This window comes from Equus quagga, unplaced genomic scaffold (genome assembly GCF_021613505.1).
Source record: "Equus quagga isolate Etosha38 unplaced genomic scaffold, UCLA_HA_Equagga_1.0 262_RagTag, whole genome shotgun sequence".
Classification (NCBI taxonomy): Eukaryota; Metazoa; Chordata; class Mammalia; order Perissodactyla; family Equidae; genus Equus; species Equus quagga.
Genome location: NW_025799867.1, coordinates 585563 through 605441, shown reverse-complemented (window position 1 = coordinate 605441; position 19879 = coordinate 585563). Strand labels below are relative to the sequence as shown.

Below are 19879 nucleotides of genomic sequence, written 5' to 3'. Positions count from 1 at the left end.
GTTGAGTCCCAGCTTTGCCACTTAGTCGTGTGACTTGGGCCCAGTGATTTCACCTCCCTGAGTCTAAGCTTCCTTCTCTGTAAAGTGAGGCTAAGGGGACTACCTCACAGAGTTGTTGGGGGATTAGATGAGATAATGATGCAGCGTGGACATGGAAAGTACTTAGGAAATTGCCACTACTGTTTTCTCAGCAGCTCTTCCCCTAACAACTGCTACCACTTATTGAGTGCCCAGTGGTTTGTGCACACAGCTTAATGAATCCACAAGGCAATCTGAAGGGATAGTTCTGTTGTAATTCTCATTTTACAGGAAAAAAAAAAAAGCAGCTTGTATTTCAAGAGGTGCTGTGCACCTTGCTCCCCCAGGGTCCCAGAGCTGGGGTTAGAGTCTAGGACACATCTTACCCTGTCCTCCACGTCAGAGCTGACGCACTTCCTCCTCAGCCCTGTAACACCCTCCACCAGGGAATTTCCTTTGTAGGCCTACTGCTCTTAAAGTCCCTTCCTCCATCCCCGCTGAGCTGGCTATTTCACAGAGCCCTGGTTTTTCCCCTTCTTTCCAGCCGAGTTACAGCCAGCCACCCTACAACCAGGGAGGTTACGGCCAGGGCTACACAGCCCCACCACCTCCACCTCCACCACCACCTGCCTACAACTATGGGAGCTATGGTGGCTACAACCCGGCCCCCTACACCCCACCGCCGCCCCCTACTGCACAGACCTATCCGCAGCCCAGCTATAACCAGTATCAGCAGGTAGGTGCCCCATGGTGGGGGTGGGCATTGGCATGGAGAGACTTCCAGGGGCCCTGCATGGATGTGTATTCCCAGACTTGAGCTTCTTCTTATGCCTAAAAAAATAGGCAGCCCACTGGCCTCAGGCTAGCATTCCTCTGGCATAGCCATTCCATTTGATGAACGTTTGTGCACTGGCTGCTAAGTAACTGGTATCCTAGCCCGTCTCCACTGCAGCAAGCAAAGGGCACAGCAGGGGCCTCCAAATCCTCCTTCAGCACCACGGCCAGTGTCCATTCTGATTGGTTAGTATTAGGCTGCCAGACCTGTTATTAAGTATTTTGAATATGGTCTCTAGCTGTACCTGAAAGGGCATTAGGTTGGCAAGCCAGGAGACCTGGGTTTCAGTCCCTAACTGCCCACCCATGTGGCATCAGGTCAGTCACTTGTCCTCCCGGGGTACCTTGATTTCTCTATTGGGCCAGTCTGTCGGCTGTTGTCACTGCACCCATCTCTACCCTGGGCAAGAGTGGGATCAGGGGAGGAGCCAAATGTGGATTTGGATGAAAGACAACCTGGAGCTCTTGGTTTCTCTCTCCCCAGTATGCCCAGCAGTGGAACCAGTACTATCAGAACCAGGGCCAGTGGCCGCCATACTACGGGAACTACGACTATGGGAGCTACTCCGGGAACACACAGGGGGGCACAAGCACACAGTAGCCAGTGTGCCCTGGAGGCCCCTGCCGGCTTCCTCCACCAGCGCCCACCTCGGCCCCCTCGTCTACCCCCACCGGGTCCCGTGGTGCTGGGGGACGGGTCACCCCAGGGCTGCCTCCCTCCAGCCCACTGCCTCCCCTCTGAGGGGCTTCTCCTCCCACACAGGGCCAGGCATTTTTCTCTGAATTCAAACAGGCAACAATGACCTTTTTTATTTTCTGTTTGTCCCCCCACCGCCCTTCTCCTCCTCCTCTTCCTCCTTTTTGACTAAAGACCCCTCCTCCCCCTCTGTCATACAGTGAGGCTACAGTGGCTGAGGGGAGGACCCTTTCCTGTCTACTCGTCCCAGCCCTGCTCCAGCCCCTCAGCTTCCCAGACCTTCATGCAGTTGGTTGTAAATTCTTCCAGGAGCTGTTTTACTGTCTACTTTTCAGGATTAAAAAAAAATCAAAAACTTAAAAAAAAAAAAGTTTAAAAAGCAAAATGCAGAGGGAGGAAGCAGTGACAGATATTTTTTTGGTAATTATGCTTTTTTTTTTTTAATTTTTAGAATTTGTCCGTTTTTACTGTGGGTCGGCTGTTGGTATTTCATCAGGATAACCATTTCTTTGCTGAGTTCAGGTGACCGAGGAAGAGCCACACCCTCAAAACAAAACCACAGAATCATCTTTAACCTAACTTTTTATACGATGTCTCAGTTTCCCGTAACTTTGCACACAAGCTTCTGTGTTGAGTTGAATTGTAACTGCTTTTTGTATTTGGAGAGAGTGTGATTATTGAACTTGAAACCTTTTATTCCAGGCGTCTTGGTAGTTTCTGGTGGGATTAAGCGGGTGAGAGGGAAGAAGGGGAGGTCGGGGGAAGAGCTCCTTCCCTTCAGAACATGAAGTTTCTCCCACTGTCAGCTCTCCAGAGGTCTCCCAGGTGCCAGACCTAAAGGTTTTTCCTACAGTGATCCCCTGATTATTTTCACTTCCCCTTGACCCATATGTTTTAACAGGATTTTAACAAACTGCACTTATTAAGAAATGTGTTTGCCCTGTTTTGTTTTGTTTTCTTTCAATAAATCACATGGCACCTCCTAGCGGGAAGGAAGCAGGGTTGAAACCCTAAAGTGTTACTGCAGTTGGCCTTTAATTGGGGTTGCGGGCCTTCTCAAGGGGACATTATTCATTCATTAAACACTTATTGAGGGATTGGTGTGCCTGGCCCCATTTTTGGTGCTGGGGATGGCCCCCTTAAACTTGGGGCCCTCAGTTTAAAATCCACTAGTTCATCTTTTGCTGGTCTAGTAGTTAAGATTTGGTGCTCTCACCACCATAGCCTAGGTTCATTGCACAGTCAGGGAACCTCACCACCCGTCTGTCCATGTCATACTGTGGTGGCTGCATGTTGCCACAATATTTAAAGCCATGTCTCTAGTGTTTTAAATACCAGCAGAGTCACCCACAGTGGACAGGTTTCAGCAGAGCTTACAGACTAGACAGACTAGGAAGAAGGACTTGGCCGCCCACTTCTGAAAATACTGGCCCTGAAATCCCTATGAATAGCAGCAGAGCATTATTGATAGAGGGCTGGAAGGTGAGAGGGTGGTACAAAAAGACCGGGCAGGGTTCCACTCTGCTGTACACAGAGTCGCTGGGAGCTGGAATTGACACAACGGCACTAACAACAAAGTTCATTTTTAAAGTGGTTCTCTGGTCCCTGCCCCTTTCAGTCCACTCACAGTCCCAAATCCCTTCAGGAATTTGTGAGTAGAAGGCATGGAACAGGTCCCTAGGTGGAATGTGAGGCAGGGCCAATGGAGTGGAGACCAAGGCTGGACTGTTGGGGGTCATCACTGGGTGTGACTGCCCATCCACCTCAGGCCTGGCCTGTGTGCTGGACTTAGGACAGTTCCTGTCTACACTCCTGGGTCCAGGATAGCAGGGATTCCAGAAGCTTCTTTATCCAGCGAATAGGTGGTAGGTACTTCCTCTGCTCCTCACCACTTCTGGACCATGCTGGTGACAGCATGGCCAAGGCAGTACTGGATCCTGCCCCTATGGGGGCTCCCAGTCCAAAGATGACACCTTTTGTCAAATAGTGCAAGCATCAAGTGGTCAGCTGTGAGAGCCTGGGGTGGTGGGTGTGGTGCAGTGAGGGCTTCCTGGAGAAGAAATTTTTAAAAATAGAAGTGAGCCAGAGTAAAAGACTCATTACATCCTCCTACCATTCTCCTTCCCTAGCAACTTGAGTCATTTCTTCATCCCCTCCAGACATGCTGTTCTGGCCCCTCGTGAGGGACAGTGCTGGGGCATAGGAGTGGCCAGTTCGGTGCCATCCCTTCTTGTCACCGGAAGTATCTCAGAGCCTTGAGGGAACACAAGCTACAATAAAAGGGAGGAGGAAGGTCAACTAGTTTTGAGGCCAAGGGTGGGGCATCTGAACATGAGATGGAGCCAGGGTTGGTGGCTAGTTGAGCTAAAAGGCACCCTGGAGTGCCTCCCTCTCCTTGCTGGGGGAGGCCCTCTGGTCCTCTTCTGGGAAGGCCCCTTGCCTGCAGGTCCATGTGTTGGGCAACGGCGCCCTCTGCTGGCCTCTCTTGGTAATCTAAGTGTAGCCCCCACCTATCCAATGTGACAATGAGCCACTTTCTTCCAGATCCCTTATCCTGGGAATGCAAACGGGAAGTTATTTCTCTGCTCCAGGCCACAGTGTCTGGATTACTGCACCAGCCTCCTCACAGATCTCCCTTAGCTCCAGTCCCTTAGCCTGATGCCCCCCTGCCCGCTCCCCTAGGAATAAAGGAGCTCAAGCTACTTAATACAGCTTATGAGGCCCCACATGCCTAGCCCCTGGTGACCTCACTGGCTTCGTCTTTTGCTGCTCCCCACTTGAACTCCAGATCAGTGGTTCATTCTGGGGGAATCAAAGATTCATTTTAGAGTCTATAAATGCCTTGGAAAATGCACACGTACATGGAAGTTTGCATATTTGCAAGTTTCTCAAATCCTCTGGCCTTCAGGTTAGAACTTTCCAATTCTCTGACCTTACTGAAGTCCTTGGAGAAACCAGAACTATCCATGCCCGCCCTCCTCTCCTGGGCTTTGCCTCACCCATCCTCCTGCCTGAGACCCTTCCCTACCCTCCCTTCCTCTTATCCTAATTCCTGCTCATCCTTCAGGTTCAGCTTGGGCGCCCCCTCCTCCCAGAAAGAAGCCTTCCATGACTCAGGCTGGGGCAGGCAGCCCCTGGGTCCATCAGAGCCCTGGCCACTTAGGGTAGTCACTGGTGACGTTCACTTACTCTGTTGATAACACACATCTGAACGTGAGTCCCCCATCACCTAGGGCAAATCAGGACCAGGATCGTCTTCCTCCGAGTGTGCAGACTCTCCAGTTCCTGGGAACACAAAGTGGGAAGTTCTATCTCTATCTCACCACCCATCTCATGCTAGCCAAGGACTGGGTATGATGACAGAAGCAGGAGACAAGGCTTCCTAAATATTCTTTGAGATGAAGAAATAAGGAGATTGAATTACAAACCAAAGCACAAACTCTCAGAGGCCGTGGAGGGTGGTCATTCAACCATCCATCCCAGTTAACCATACCGGGCTCTGGAGTCACATCAGTGAAGAGGTTGCACAATGGTTCAGATCCCTCCAGTATTCCAATTTTGTAGCAGTTCAGACGGAGACGGCAGCAATGCCCCTCTGACCCCGGAGTCCTTTTCCTTCCTGGCTGCGACAGCCCGGACCCGAGGGAAGTACGCATGCGCAAAGGGAGGTCCGCCTTTAGTCCGGAACTTTGGTTCCGAGCGCGGCGGAGCACCCGGCCCCGGGAGTGTGCTCTGCCGGAAGTGTCTGCTGAGGACGTGGGCTCTGGGTAGACGTGCGGAGCTCGCCGCGGCGGTTAACAAGTCGTAGAGCATAACGATGGAGGCCGTGGCTGCTGCTGCGGCGGCGGCACGGGAACCAGATGAAGGTGAGGTCCTCACCACGCAGAGGCGGCGGGAGCGTGCGGCTGGTGTGTCGCTGGGAAATGATTCCCCTGAGCGCGAAGAAGGACTCTTCTGGGGGACACCTGCCCTCTGCTTTACCTGTCCCTTTCACCTCTTTGTCCAGATTAAACCCTCTGTTGTTGCGAGCTGACCTCCTTTACCCCGTCCCCTCCCCCGAAATTAACCTCTTCCAGGTTCCAGCCAGCCCTTTCCCTGTCCAATGCTAACCGAGTTTCTTCCGGGCTAACCCTCAGGTTAACACAATCCTCTCCCCCTTCCCAGGCTACCTCTCCCGTTGTCCGAGCCAACCCTGCTTCTCAGGTTACCTGCTTGCCTGTGTCAAACTGACCCTTCCCCTGCCCCAGGCCAACCCTCCTCCTCCTGTCCCCTGGAAACTCTGCTGATCCCAGATTAACGGCTCCCCGTTTCCATTCTAATTCTCCTTCCCCCAAAGTCCACAGTCCCATCGGCCCCCTCAGGGTCTTTAATCCATTTCTGCGTTCCCCCATCTCTCTCCTTTGCGTATTCAATCTCCTTATTTCTTCTCATGCCTTCCCATCAATATCTAAAATGCTTTCGTTTTGCTCGTCTTAAAATTCGTCCCGCTGCTTCAGAGTAATCCCATGTAGGGTGACCTGTGGTTGGGAAGTTGGTTGAAACATCACTGGCCAAGAATTGGTAATTGTTAAAGCTGGATGATGGATATATTGGGTATTGGGGTGGTGATGGGGGGTTACTATATACTCTCTACTTTTGCGCATGTTTGACGTTTTCCATAATTAAAAAAAAAAAGTTTTAACCTAAAATAATCTGTCGTTTAATCCCATGCTGCCTACAAGATACTGTCTACCTTCCCCGAAGAGTCCTCCACACTTGTCGCCATCTCCTCACCTGCCACCTGCTGCAGGTGACTTTAACCTTCCGAAGCTGCTCTGACTGGAGTCCCAATGATCTCCCTGTGTAGTTAAACTGAGTCACCCCATTCCTGTTTTCTCTTACTTTTTCTTCTTCTTTCATCTCACTCACTGCAGTAATACTAATAATCTTTATAGTCTGAGAAGTATTTGCATCTAAACGTGAAAGAATCTCATCGGACATAGACAAAATCCCGTTCCGCCCATATCACACAATTAAAAATATCCTAGGACTTTTATTGGCTACTTGGAAAATTCAATGCTATTGACCCCTCCATCCTTCTTGAAAGTTTTCCCATGGTTTTTGTGACACCGCTCTTTCTGATTTCCTTCCTGTCTCAGGCTCCTCCTGCTCGGCCTCGGTTAGCTTCCTGTGGCTGCTGTAGCAAATTACTGCAAACTAGCCGGCTTAAAAAAAACAGAAATGTATCCTCTCCCAGTTCTGGAGGCCAGAACCCGGAACTCAGTATGACTAGGCTGAAATCAAGGCAGGACCAGGGAGGGCCTCCTCAGAGGCTCTGGGAGAGAATGCATTCCTTGCTTCTTCCAGCTGCTGGTGGCTTCTGGCATTCCTTGACTTCTGGCCCCATCATGCCAATCTCTGCTTCCATCCCTCTTCACAATGCCTTCTTCTCTGTGTGTCTCAAATCTCCCTCAAGCTCTCTCTTATAGGACACTTGTGATGACATTTAGGGCCCACCAGCATAATCCAAAATAATCTCCCCATCTCGAGATCCTTAATCACATCTGCAAAGACCCCTTTTTTTTTTTGGCCATATATGGTAATATTCACAGGTTCCAGGAATTAAGACGTAGCTGTCTTTGGAGGGGGGGCATTATTTAGCATCTCACAGCTTCCCTCACAAGAGTGTCTTCTCCCCATCCAGTCAGGGCTCTTTCCTAGCCTGTCTTCTCTGCTCATCTCTCACATACTCCCTCCCTGCCCTCCCCAAAACTTCTCATTTTCTTCCGCTTTAGCTCTTGTCTTGGCTCAGACGACTCCCACAACTCTGTTCCCAGCCCAGCACTTCTCTCTTGAGAAGTCTCTAGTCCCATGTACCAGCAGTTTCTTAGATGCCTCTCCTCACGTGGCCCCTGGGCCCGTCATACATTCCGTGTCACAAACTGGCCTCAGCATCTTCCCCTAAACCTGTTCCTCATCCATGTCTCTGTCTTAGGGACACTTTGACTTAACTGGATGCCCCCCTCACCTCCCAGGCCTTCAGCCCCATGGCTTGTCTACTCGGCCTCCCGAGCATCTTTCTAACCACGACCTCCTATCACCTCCTGCACCAGTCCAGCTCAGTCTTCTCTTGCCTCAGTGCTTAAAACCCTCCCTGAAACCCATTGCACCTGTAACCATCACCCCTTTCTCTTCTCCGTCCCAGCCAAGCTACCTAAGAAGTGTCTGTACCATCTGTTTTCACTTACTCCCTGCTTGCTGCAGCCTTGCTCCTCTCCCCACCACTTTTGAGAAACAGCTTTCACAGGGTTTGCCTGGTGCTCAGCTTTCCTGTTACCAGTGCCTGTATTGTCTTTGACCTGGCCTGTCTCCCCTATCAGACTGGGTGCTCCCTGAGGGCAAGAGCTGGATTGCATCCCTCCCATGGACCTTTAGCATTGCCGAGCTCGGTGCCTTGTTTAGATTTAGAGATGCTGAAGAGTGGCTGGAGGGATGTGTAAATGAATAGGAGAGAATGAGTGAGTGACAAGTTAGTGAATGTATTAATGATTTTGTGAACAAGTGAAAAGGCAAAGTATTGAGTGAATCAATGAATGAGGTGGTAAGGGACCAAGGAAACAGACCAGGCACAGTCCTGCCTCAGGGCCTTTGCACTGGCTGTTCCCTTTGCCTGGATCTCTTCCTCCAGAAATCTCATGGCTCAGTCCCTCACCACCTCACCACCTCGGGTCTTACTGAAATGTCATTTTTTGGCAAGGCCTTCTCTAACAGTCCATTTAAAATTGCAGGCACCCCCCCCCCCACCCCCCCCCCCCCCCCCCCCCTTTTTTTTTCCCACTGAGGAAGATTGTCCCTGAGCTACCATCTCCGTCAGTCTGCCTCTATTTTGTATGTGGGTTGCTGCCACAGTGTGGCCGCCATTGAGTGGCGTAGGTCTGTGCCCAGGAACTGAACCTGGGCTTCTGAAGCCCACCCTGCCAAACTTAACCACTAGGCCATGGGGCTGGCCCTCTCCTACTTCCCTCTTTATTGCTCTACAAGGCTCCTACAACCACCTCACACACTCTATGTTTCCCAACACACTATATGTTTTCAGTGATTGTGTTTTAAATTGTCTGTGTCTCCCCCTAAATGTCAACTTGCTGCTTACTGTGGTATCTCTAGGGCCTAGAACAGTGTCCAGAATACAGTGGGTGCTCAGTAAATGTGAAACGAGTGAGTGAGTGAGCACCCAGTCCCTTCTACCCGCCCTCTCTTCCCCCACTCCCACCCCAGGACTAACAGATCTCCCCCTCCCCACAGACTGCACGGAGCCCAATCCTGGGCACTGGGGAGAGCTGAGCTGTACGTCGGTCCCATCGAGACCCCAGGACAAGGTGGAAGCAGCAGAGGGAATGCCCAGGACCCTGGACGATGATCCTCCTGGGGCCGAGAACCCAGCGGTGAATGCCATGCTGCGCGCCGTGGCTGCCAGCCGCCTGCCCGTGTGCAGCCAGCAGCAGGGTGAGCCCGACCTGACCGAGCGGGAGAAGGTAGCCATCCTGGGCCAGCTGTACCATGAGAAGCCGCTGGTGTTCCTGGAGCGCTTCCGCACGGGCCTCCGCGAGGAGCACCTGGCCTGCTTTGGCCACCTGCGTGGTGACCACCGAGCAGACTTCTACTGTGCCGAGGTGGCCCGGCAGGGCACTGCCCGACCCCGCACTCTACGAACCCGTCTGCGTAACCGGCGCTATGCTGCCCTGCGAGAGCTCATCCAAGGTGTGGGGGCAATGGGCTGGGCGGGAGGGAGACCACGGCAGAGGAAGGAAGAAACAAGGATGCAAGAGCAGAAGCACAGACAGAGATCCTGGGACATAAGTTTTGAGACAGGGACATACAGAGAGACTGAGACAGAAATATGAACTGATGGGGCAAGATAGGTAGAGACAAACAGGGACCCAGAGGTAGAGAATGGCACAGGCAGTGAGAAGGTTCAGAATTTAATAGGTGACAGAAGTGCCATTTCAGATCAGTGAGCCAAGGACACAGCACCCAGCACTGTGGTAACTGGTTATCCCCCAGGAAGACTAGTTCCTACCGTACACCATACACAAGGCATTGACAGAAACCTAGGGGGGCGTGTTTATGACCCTGGGGATGCAAGGCCTTGAACAAGACACACACGTGAAAACCATGAAGGGAAACATCGATACCTTTTTAACTGTGACATATTTACAAGTGTCTCTGTGACCAAAGACACCAGAACTAAAGTTAAAAGATGAGAGCAGATGAAGCAGAGAGTTAAGATTCTGGTCAGGGAGAAGTCACGGGCTATAGAGAGAGCTACAGAAAAAGTGGGACACAGTGACAGGCAGAGAGCAAAGATGAAGACAGGAGGGAGGATGAATGAATGAATGAGGTGGGGTTGGAGGCCAGAAACTGAGAAAGCAGGAGAGACAGGGTGGAGACGGGCAGAGAGGGTGAAGGAAAAACTGAGTCCCGGTTGGGGGCGGGGGGTGACAGTCAGAGACAGGGAGAAGGAGGGAGACAAACAGAATCTGGTGGGAAACTCCATAAACAGAGTGATGGGGGGTAAGAGAGAGGCTAAGATAGAGGGCAAGACGGGAATGGTCACAGAGCTTGGTGCTACCGAGGCCAGGATTCCAGGCAGATTCTTGCCCTGGGTTCTGAAGGCAGGGCTGGGACCAGTGGGTGGGAGGGACCAGGGCAGGTTTGACTGTTGCCTGAGGGACAGAGCGACCAGGAACAAGCAGCCAGGGGAGATGCAAAGGACCCGGGTTTGGGGGTGGTGGGGAAGCCAGGCCCACCCGAGGGGTGGCTGCAGAGGAGCGTCTGAAGAGAGGTGAGATCTGGGGTCTAGAAGGCCACCAGGGACACCCACAGCTGGGCAGATGCACTGCCCTACCTGATCCTCTGCACACACATTCCAGCTCCACACGGATGTACATTACATGCCCAGCGGTGCAGGCGTATCCAGGTGTGCACACTGCCAACCAGACCGCGGCTCAACAAACAGGCACACACCACTGACAACGCTGGCTCCTGTGCGCAATGCACCTGCCTGCCACATCCTGCACGCTGGCTCCCAGAGACACAGGTCCCCATGGGCAGTGTGCTGACCACACGGGAAGACGTATAGGTGTGTGCTGGTGCACACAGACTGATGGGCAGCAGCTTGTGAATCCTGCCCGGGCACAGTTGTACAGGGGCCTCAGACCCCAGTGCCTCAAGGGCCAGGATGTACACGGGGCTGACTGTGCATACACACTTGTGCTTGGATACGTGACTACACGTGCAGAAACAGGCCTGGTCATGCACACATGCTCAGACACATGCATGACTCCTTGTGGCCACACAATGTCAGGCATCTGTGCCTATTTTCCTATACACCTGAATGTGCACACACCTACACTTGTGGACCAGCATGATCACACACATGCATGGACAGAGTTCTGCTCAGACACGCTCACTCTATGCCCAGCCCTTTGCCTCACCTGCAGGCCCCTGACTCTGCACCTGCCCTGTCCCCGTCTGTGCAGGGGGCGAGTACTTCAGCGACGAGCAGATGCGGTTCCGGGCCCCACTGCTGTACGAGCAGTATATTGGGCAATACCTAACCCAGGAGGAGCTCAGTGCCCGTGCCCCAGCCCACCAGCCGCCCAAGCCCGGCTCCCCCGGCACACCCGCCTGCCCGCTCTCCGACCTGCTGCTCCAGTCCTACCAGGAGCGGGAGCTGCAGCAGCGGCTCCTCCAGCAGCAGGAGGAGGAGGAGGCCTGCTTGGAGGAGGAGGAGGAGGAGGAGGACAGTGACGAGGAAGGTGAGAGCCAGCAGCAGGGAGACCCCAGTGTCCGGACACCACAGCCCTGGCCCTGTGTGTCTCCATTCCATGGCACCAGGCTGGACCACACCCACAAGAGGAGACATCACGTCCTTCCCCTGCCTGGCCTGACCCCCCTCCTACCCCCACCGTGTGCCCGGCCCTTCCTGACCTCTCCAGCATCTCTGTCCCCACTCGTTGAAGGCCCCAAGTGATCCCTCACCTCCAGACCTTTGCTCGTGCTGTTCCTTCTGCCAGGAATGCCTTCCCTTCACCATCCTTCAGGTGTCCGGTCCTAACTCTAGTCTACAGCCTGGTTCTACAGTCATTACGTATTTGATGTGTGCCCCGGGAGAGCACAGACTGGGGCATCCTGGTCACTGTTGTGTTCCACTCAGCACAAAGGAGACAGCTCTCTGTGGGCACGTGTTCAGCGCCTGCCTGAGAACCCCCCTCACACTCCTCCCCCCACCGTGGGTGTCTCCCCCTACAGACCAGAGGCCCGGCAAAGATTCGGAGGCCTGGGTCCCCGACTCGGAAGAGAGGCTGATCCTGCGGGAAGAGTTCACCAGTCGGATGCACCAGCGCTTCCTGGACGGGAAGGACGGGGACTTTGATTACAGGTACTCCTGTGTCCTCACTTCCCCATCCCCCAACGCAGCACCGCACAGCCCTCGGCTACGTGCCAGATCCAAAGCGCCTCCATGGAGGGCCACCTTTGGTGGTGCTAGAACGCCCCAGAACAGTTCCAGGTCATGGGCCATGGAGTCAGACAGCCTAAGGATTTCACAACAACCAAAGATCAGTGGGTGACCCTGGACCTAGCTTTGTCCGTCTCAAAGCCTCAGTCCCCTCGTCCGGGAGGAAGGGAAGGAGCAGGGCTGACGTTCAGCTCAGTGTTGATAAGACATTGAAGCATTTCCATCCGGTAAGTGGTGGTGACCTTGTAGGATGCCACCACCCCCAAGCCTCCCAAGTGGCCCCCAGGTACCCCAGATTCTTCCCCAGGACCCCAGACCTCCTCGTGCTGCAGAAAGTAAGCCCTGGCAGGGTGAATGCCTAGTGTGCAGAGGCCCGTGGTGGGCGACCCTGCAGTGCTGGTGGTTAATTTCTCCACTCTGACCCAGGGGCGAGGCACATGGGCCCCCTGCTTTGAATAGGAGAGTGAGGTGTCAGAGTCAAAGATAAACGGTTTTATCAACTGAGGCAGTCTCACCTTGTGGTCCCGAACACCCGGTGTGGCAGCAGAGGGCCCTGTTTCAAATCCAGCCCCGAGGACATAAGAACAAGTGGACCCTCGGGGGCTCATCAGTAGAAGGGGGGTCATGATTGCCTCTGCCACAGGCAGCACGGGGGATGAGCATCACCGGCTTGATGTGGAATCCCATCCCTCCCCGACCCAACCCCCGGCTCTGGAGGCCAGTCTGGCTGATCACTTCCAGCTGGGGTGGAGCCTCAGCCTGAGTTGCCACACAGAGCAGTGAGCAGAGTGCCTGGGCCATGGGGAGCCCTCAGTAAGTACACCACTGCCTTCCTAAAGCCAGGTGCCCACGAGGAAATCAGGCCTGGCATGAGGAATGGGAGTGGTGGGGACCGAAGCCTGTCCCCTCTCTGGGGGACAGCTACTGGGCAACAGCCCTACAGGTCCCTCATCTGTATTCAGCCACCACGTGCTGAGCACCCACATGTGGGAGTATCCAGGCTCTGGGGACAAAGCAGGGAACAAAATGAACAGAGAGGGTCCCCTGCCCTGAGGGGGTCCCACTCTAGTGAGAAAGGCAAAGAAGCATCTAGATCTAGTGGTGATGGGCCATGAGGAAAAATAAAGCAGGGTCTGGGGCAGAGTGAGGTGACCAAGGAGGCTCTCTGAGCAGGTGACATTTGAGCACAGACCTGCGGGAAGTGAGGGGTAAGCAACATAAATATCTGGGGGAAAAGCATTCCTGGCAGTGGGAACAGCAGGTGCAAGAGCCCTGAGGTTGCACGGAGGAAGAGCAAGGTGGCTGGGGTAGCTGGAGCAAGGGGTGAGGGACAGGAGGTGTCCTCAGAGGTGGTGGGGCTGATCGGGCAGGGCATCCTACACTAGAGTGAGTGATGGGAGCCGTGGGAGGGTTTGGAACAGAGCCAGGGATCCTCAGTTTAGGATCACTTGTCACCCTAGGGTAGGGTTTCTCAGTCTCGGCACCATGGACCTTTTGGGTTGGCGATTGTCCTGTGTGTGGCAGGATGTTGAGCAGCATTCCTGGCTTCAACCCATTAAATGCCAGTTGTGACAATCAAAATGTTTCCAGTTATCACCAGATGTTCCCTGGGGGTCACAATCTTCCTTGTTGAGAACCACTGCCTCGGGCACGTGGGCCCGTGTGTCACTACGTCTTCCAGCTTTTCAAGAAAAAACCGAAGTCTTTATGTAAAATCTCTGATTTGGAAAATGTTGCCTTTTGTTTGAAGCCCTGCAAGACCCAACATCCCCTTCCAGGGGTTAGCTCCAACTTACTGCTGCCAATATAGGGCCTTTGGCCTCAGGGGTCCCTAGGCCCCAGCTCCTCCAAAGGGTGAGAAGCAGAGGGGGGTGTCTGGGGCCCCAGGCAGAGCCAGCCCCTGACAGCCCCTCCCCCTGCAGCACCGTGGATGACAACCCTGACTTCGACAACCTGGACATTGTGGCTCGGGATGAAGAGGAGAGGTACTTCGATGAGGAGGAGCCTGAGGATGCGCCCAGCCCAGAGCTGGACGGGGACTGATGGCCGCCCACCCGCACCGCCCCAACAAGGCAGCTGATGACAGGCCGGCCCAGTGACTTTCTCCAGGGGGCACCAGGGCAGCCACCCCACACCACCAGCCTCACTGGATCCTGTCCCATCTCAGACAGCCCCTCCCCTCTGTGTTGAGTTCCCTACCTCCCTCCTCACTCTGCTTTCCTTCTCTTTCCTGAACCCTACCTCTGTTTCTTTCTCATTCTCTGTCTCTCTCTCCCTCTCTCTTTTTCCTCTCTTTTTTTCTCCCCCTCTCTGTGCCTTGGTCCAGGATGTACGTCCAGCCCTTGACTGGGGCCAGCTGGGCCTCGTAACTGGAGCTGGCCAGGTAACCCCAGTGCCCAACTCAGGGTGCGGCTGACCCTTGGCCCCAGAGCGGCTCTCTGCCTCCCTCCCTGGTCTCTGCCCCTGTCTTCCTCCACCTCTCTGCTGACGTCTTGTCATGCCTCCTTGTCTCGGTTACATTCCCATCTCTCCTTCGGCCTCACTCTCTGGGTCTGTGGTTCTCCCTGCCCTACATTTCCGTCTCTCGGCCTCTGCGCTGTCTCTGTCCCTCTCTGTCTCTCAGCCTGTATCTCTCTTGAGTTTCAGTGTCCCCTCAACCTGACTGTTGTGGGCAGCAGAACCCTGACTGCTGAGTAATGTGGCCTCACTGTGGGCAGGTGGGAGACCCCAGGGGTGGCCACCAGCACTCACCTCCCCCTAGGGACCCAGGCCTCTGAGAGGTGGGCAGGGGCAGCACTGGGGTTCATGGGCCTGCCAGCTTGGTGGGGAGGGGGGATTCTCCCATCCACCCCCACCCACCCCCCCTCTGCCCGGCCACAGTTTTCCCTTCCTTCACTTCCTCCCTCTCCCTCTCCTGTTTACACTCCCCAAATACGCACAGGCTGTTATCATGGGTCCTGAGTCATCCCCCACACACACAGCCTGCCCCAGCATCCCTCCCCCCAGCCGGCCACAGGGCCCGCCTCATGGAGCCCCCCGCCGCCCCAGGCTAATGGGAGCCAGATGGCCGCCTGGTGACTCAGCCACCGGCCTGTGGGAACCCAGGCGTCCCGCCTTCCCATGCCCCCACACCCAGCTCATACTCCCCCGGTAGACACACACAAGAAGGGGCCAGCTGCTGGAGGGGGAGGGCAAAGGCCAAGGGTCAGAGAGGTGGGGCCCAGGGACCTCTCCTGTGAGCTGGAATAGTGGCATCGTGCCATGGCTAAGCCTGAAAGACCCTCAAAGCATCTCCTTGGGCATGCGGCCCAGAGTGAGGAGGAGACCCCGAGGCCTCCCGGGGCTACAACTCTTGACCCCCCGGGCCTGACCTCTGCCCTCTGGGTCAACCAGAATTAGAGCCAGACACAGAAAGTGAAAGCTGGATGGAGGCCGAGGGACGTTCAGACGGAGAGACTTAAATAAGGAAACGTCCGGTTACTGAGCAGTACTGTCTGTGCCAGGCCTGAGCAAGGTGCCTGACGCCTTGGACTAGGGACTCAGCTCCATCTCATAGATGGGTCAAGGGAAGCCCAGAAGGATGTTACTTACTACTGGCCGTGCTGCCGTCAGAGATGGAAACGCAGGTCTAGAAGCACACTAGTCCTAGAGACTCAACTCGCCTGCCTGGCCGACGTCAGGGCCGCTCAGGAGTGAGCAGGTGCACCGACAGACTGCTCAGATGGAAAGGCTGAAGGAGAGTTAGCTGTCGAGGAGGATAGCAGCTGACGCCTTTGGGGTCCTTCCCTGCACTAGGCACTGTCCTGCATACTGACGGGACCGAATGATACGTGATCATCATTGCTACAGTGATGATGCGTGATCAGTACTGAATCCCTGAACCATCACAGTGGTCCTGTGCAGGACATGCTCTCGGTATTGCCATCCCGTCTCCCGGAGGTGGCCCCAGGTGATCCAGCCAGACTCACATGAAGAGGAGAGAAATGGAGGTTTGTCTCTCAGGTACTCCTTGTGTTTATGCCCTCAGGTTGTAAGAGCTCTTTCAAAACACAGGGATCAGCCCTTGGTAAGGTGCACATTTTTTTCACCAGTCTATCATTTGATCATTAAATTTGTTTGTGATATACTTTGCCATACGTAAGTTTGTTATATAATAAAAAAAAGGTGATGAGAGACAGCAATTGAGTCAGAATTAGGGTTAGTCAGATGGTGGAGACTGGAGCGTCTGTAGCTGAGAGAGGTGGAGCTGTTCAAGAGGGGTGGCGAGAGACACACCCCCAGCAGGAGCAGCTGAGACCTGGAGGTGCCTGAGAGGCGCCTGTCCCTCCGCCCCCAATTCTGGGCTTGGGGTGGGCGGAGAGGCTGAGTCAGGGAGGGAGAGCCCCTCCGTGGGCATCCGGCCCCCACCCCACGTCTCCTGTCCATCCTGGCCCTGGCCGGGCCCTGCTGGCCGCCACCCCCACCCCCTACGTCTGTGTGTCCTGCCAAAGCTGACAAACTGACTCCCTGCCCCTCTCCTGTCCTCCAGCTGCCTGGCCCCCACTGTCCTTTCTCCCTTCTCCTCCCTCCTCTCCATCATTCTTTTCATTCTGTCTCTGCCCCTTTCTGGCTATCAGTGTCTCCCCATCCCATTTCATCTCCCCTCTCTCAGACCTTCTTTCTCTCTTCCCCTTCCCTCTTTTCCTGGGCCTCTGCCTCTTTTCACTTTCCTTCCTTGTTACTCCCTCCATCTCAGTCCTTGAGCTTCTGCTCCTGTCTCCCACTGTCTCTGTAACCCCAGGCCTTTCTCTGTCGGAGTCGCCCCTCCTACTCTGTCTTCGTCCTCATGTTTTCCTCTCCCTCTCCCTGCTGTCTCTCTCGGCCTGCCCCCCTCACCCCATCTCAGTCACTGTCCCCTCTTCTCTGTCTCCCAGACCCTGGGAAGCCCAGCGGGGATACCCAGGTCAGAGGTTCACTGGTGACTCCTGGGAACCCAGAAAGGGTTGCTGCCTCTCCCCTACCAGAAAGGGGGCGGGAAGGGACAGCGAGGCTGTGGCCTGTCTGGCCAGAAGGAAGTGTCTGTGCTGTGGCCTGGTCACCCCCGCCTCCAGGACCTGCCGGGCTGCAGCCGCCCCCGGGCTGGCCCGAGTAAACACAGCGGCCGGCAGCCCGGGATATTTATACCGAGGGCCGGGCACGGGTCCAGTGCCCACCACAGCCCCTGCCCTGCCCTGCCCGCCACAGCCAGCCCTGAGCCAGCGTGGCACCAGCCGACAAGGGGATGCACCGCAGACGCAGCCTCCACTCAGTACAGAAGCCACCAGGCACGTCGCTCGGGATGCCAGTGGCTTCACTGGGGACACAGTGCCCCCCCGCCCCCCGGGAACACCAGCACAAAACACAGACCTGCACCACAGCTGCTCGTGAATGTGAACATGAACACACACCCGCCCCGCTGAGAACTTGAAACTCCCTTGAAAGTGATGCAAAATGAAAACCCACACAACTGCTCACACACTGAAGTCACCAGCCCACATGTGGGGACACAATGCAGATACCACCTGCTCAAAGACACCCACAGAGGCTCAGAACACCAATCCCCGAGATGGACACGTACACACACACGCTGGGAGAACAACAGCAAGCATGTCGGAAACACCACATAGACACACAAACATGCTCAGAACACCAGCAACACACACACTGATCACAAAACAACCCAGAAACAACTTGCCCACAGACACCAACACTGGGCACTCACACACACACACGCACGCGCACACTGAAAACAGCTCTTGTAAGAAACACAAAACAACACCTCCTGGGAAGACACTTTTCTCACAGACCCATAAACACAGAAAACACCCACATTTCAAGCCAGACTTAACACTAAAAATTTACACCCAGAGAAGAACAGCATGGATGTTGAGAAGAAATTCAGACACACAACACGGCCCAGGGCTTCAGCCCACTCACATACACAGACTCGCCGAGTCACAGTGTCGGGACCCAGCACCCAGAGAGTTCACGAGCAGAAACATAACATGCAGACACGCACACCAGAAATGCAGCCTGGCTACAAAGACACAGAGTCAAACATGTGCTGGGGACACACACACGTTGAAAATACCCATCTATCCCCAGCACAGCCCGCAGACACCCAGCTGTTGTGTGAGAGACCCCCATGCTAGACACAAAACTCACCACAAAGCTTCCAGACTCACACACACAAAGGGGTCTGAACTCAAATTCACATGAGAAACACACAAAAGACACCAATACTCGGGATGTCCAGAGATTTAGAGGGAAGGAAGTTTTCTCTTTCTCCCCCCTTTCTCTCTCTCCCTGTCTATCTCTCTCTCTCTTGTGCTGACCCCAGTCCCAGGCCTGTCTGAAGGAGGGGGCAGGAAGACCTGAGCTGGCCTCCCCGGGCCCTGCTTCCTGCCCCATGGGGGCCGGACGGGAAGCCGGGGCTCCAGCCGGAACCCAGGCTCCCCCCATGACTTCCCTCCCTGCTTGTGGAGTGGGGGGGAGGGGAGTGGGCACCATGAACCCCTGATCCCACCCCTGTAGTTGGCTGGGGGCCGGGGCTGGCTCCTCCTACCCAGGCCTGGCCAGCCCGAGGGGCTGGGGGTGCTTGAGTGGCTGGGCTGGGGCAGTGCCCACGCAGCCTGGGGAAGGTGCTGAGCCCGCAAGTTTCCCTTCCTGGCTGCAGTGCCAGCTCACCAGGCAGCCCCGGGCAGGTGGGCGGGGTGTGTCATAAGGGCGTGGCGAGGTCTCAGGCGACCGCGGGAGTGTGCAGCCCCAGTGTGCAGCCAGGACTTGTCCTCGGGCTGGGGCACGAGCTGGGCGTGTGAGGGCCGCGACCCTGGGGGTGTGTCTGGGTGTGTGGGACTGCTCCGTCTGGGACCTGGGGTGTGACAGTGTGTCTGGTTATGACAGGCCATGTGGGACTCCCCAGGCCCGAGCCTGTGGGGCTGTGAGATGTCAGACTGAGTGGGCACAACCAACTGGCAGTCTCTGTGATCCTGATGTGTCAGATCTCCGTGTGTGGTGTGTGTCTGGGTGGGACTGTGACGTGTCAAGTCGTGTGCGTGCGCACTCTGCCTGTTTTTGACTGTGACCCCGTGGAGGATGTTTGTATAACTGTTGGTGGGTCCCGGCCGGAGTCTCTGTTTCATTTCCTGATGGCGCTTTGATGCTGGGAGGTGTGAGTCTGTGCGTGGCCCTGTCTCTGAATTTGTGTCTAGTGTGTGGTGGTTGTGACTGTGACCCTACAGAAGGTATTTGTGTGATTGTGTTTTGCCATGTCCCTACTGAAGTCTCTGCTTGTGTCATGTCCCAGTGAAGCTCCAAGGCTGGACTGTGTGTATGCAATGGGCATCATGTGTGTCTGTCAGGTGTCACAGTCCATGTGTCATGGGTCCTATAAGAGTTTTTGCGTGTTCATTGTGGCTCTGAGAGATGAATGTGTTTGCGTGGCTGTGGGACATCGTCCATATTTGAACCTCTGTACGAGTGTGAATGTGTGTGTACACATGCCGCATCCTCATGGAGCAGCAGTGACTACAGTCCATGTCGCTGTGTTCTTGCAGGTGTCTCCACACACAAGACTGGTGACAATGGCAGTGTTTCCTTGCATAGTGAACTCCTCCCTCTCCCACCTCACCCCTGGCCCTCTGTGGTTCCCTAACCTGGGGCAGGAGAAATAAACCACATTTCTACCCCTGGGCTGGGCTGGAAGGGCCCTGGGGCCCATTCACCCAGTCCTACTGCCACCCATCGACAAACACTGTCCTCCTCCAGGACAGTCACCACGCAAAAGAGCAGGTCAGGGCCCCCGGCATGAGAAG

The 19879-nt window shown here is 55.0% G+C and overlaps 2 protein-coding genes and 1 long non-coding RNA gene across 8 annotated transcripts in view; 2 read left to right on the top strand and 1 right to left on the bottom strand.

The window, feature by feature from the left end:
- LOC124233839 (heterogeneous nuclear ribonucleoprotein U-like protein 1) overlaps positions 1–2245 on the top strand; it is a 35380-nt gene extending 33135 nt beyond the window's left edge. For all 6 annotated transcript variants that reach the window (XM_046651090.1, XM_046651091.1, XM_046651088.1 and 3 more), the window contains exons 14-15: positions 563–754; positions 1337–2245. In XM_046651090.1, coding sequence (XP_046507046.1) covers positions 563–754; positions 1337–1453 — 309 coding nt within the window. In that variant the 3' untranslated portion in view covers positions 1454–2245. The remainder of the gene's footprint in view (positions 1–562; positions 755–1336) is intronic.
- A 370-nt stretch (positions 2246–2615) lies between these two features.
- Positions 2616–5127, bottom strand: LOC124233842 (uncharacterized). The gene is made up of 3 exons (XR_006887153.1): positions 5043–5127; positions 4739–4834; positions 2616–3599 (listed from the first exon to the last, which is right to left on the bottom strand). It is a non-coding gene; the product is annotated as an uncharacterized LOC124233842 (long non-coding RNA).
- A 91-nt stretch (positions 5128–5218) lies between these two features.
- LOC124233840 (coiled-coil domain-containing protein 97) lies at positions 5219–16171 on the top strand. Its single transcript, XM_046651093.1, has 5 exons — positions 5219–5415; positions 8831–9286; positions 11068–11346; positions 11840–11969; positions 13970–16171. Exons 1-5 carry the CDS (start codon positions 5367–5369, stop codon positions 14088–14090), a joined length of 1035 nt encoding a protein of 344 aa, XP_046507049.1. The 5' UTR covers positions 5219–5366; the 3' UTR covers positions 14091–16171.
- The last annotated feature ends 3708 nt before the right edge of the window (positions 16172–19879 follow it).

Coding starts and splice junctions, on each gene's coding strand:
- LOC124233840 (XM_046651093.1), top strand. CDS start 5,367: ATGGAGGCCGTGGCTGCTGCTGCGGCGGCGGCACGGGAACCAGATGAA. Junction 9,287..11,067: donor CCTGCGAGAGCTCATCCAAG/GTGTGGGGGCAA, acceptor CCGTCTGTGCAG/GGGGCGAGTACTTCAGCGAC. Junction 11,347..11,839: donor GGAGGACAGTGACGAGGAAG/GTGAGAGCCAGC, acceptor CTCCCCCTACAG/ACCAGAGGCCCGGCAAAGAT.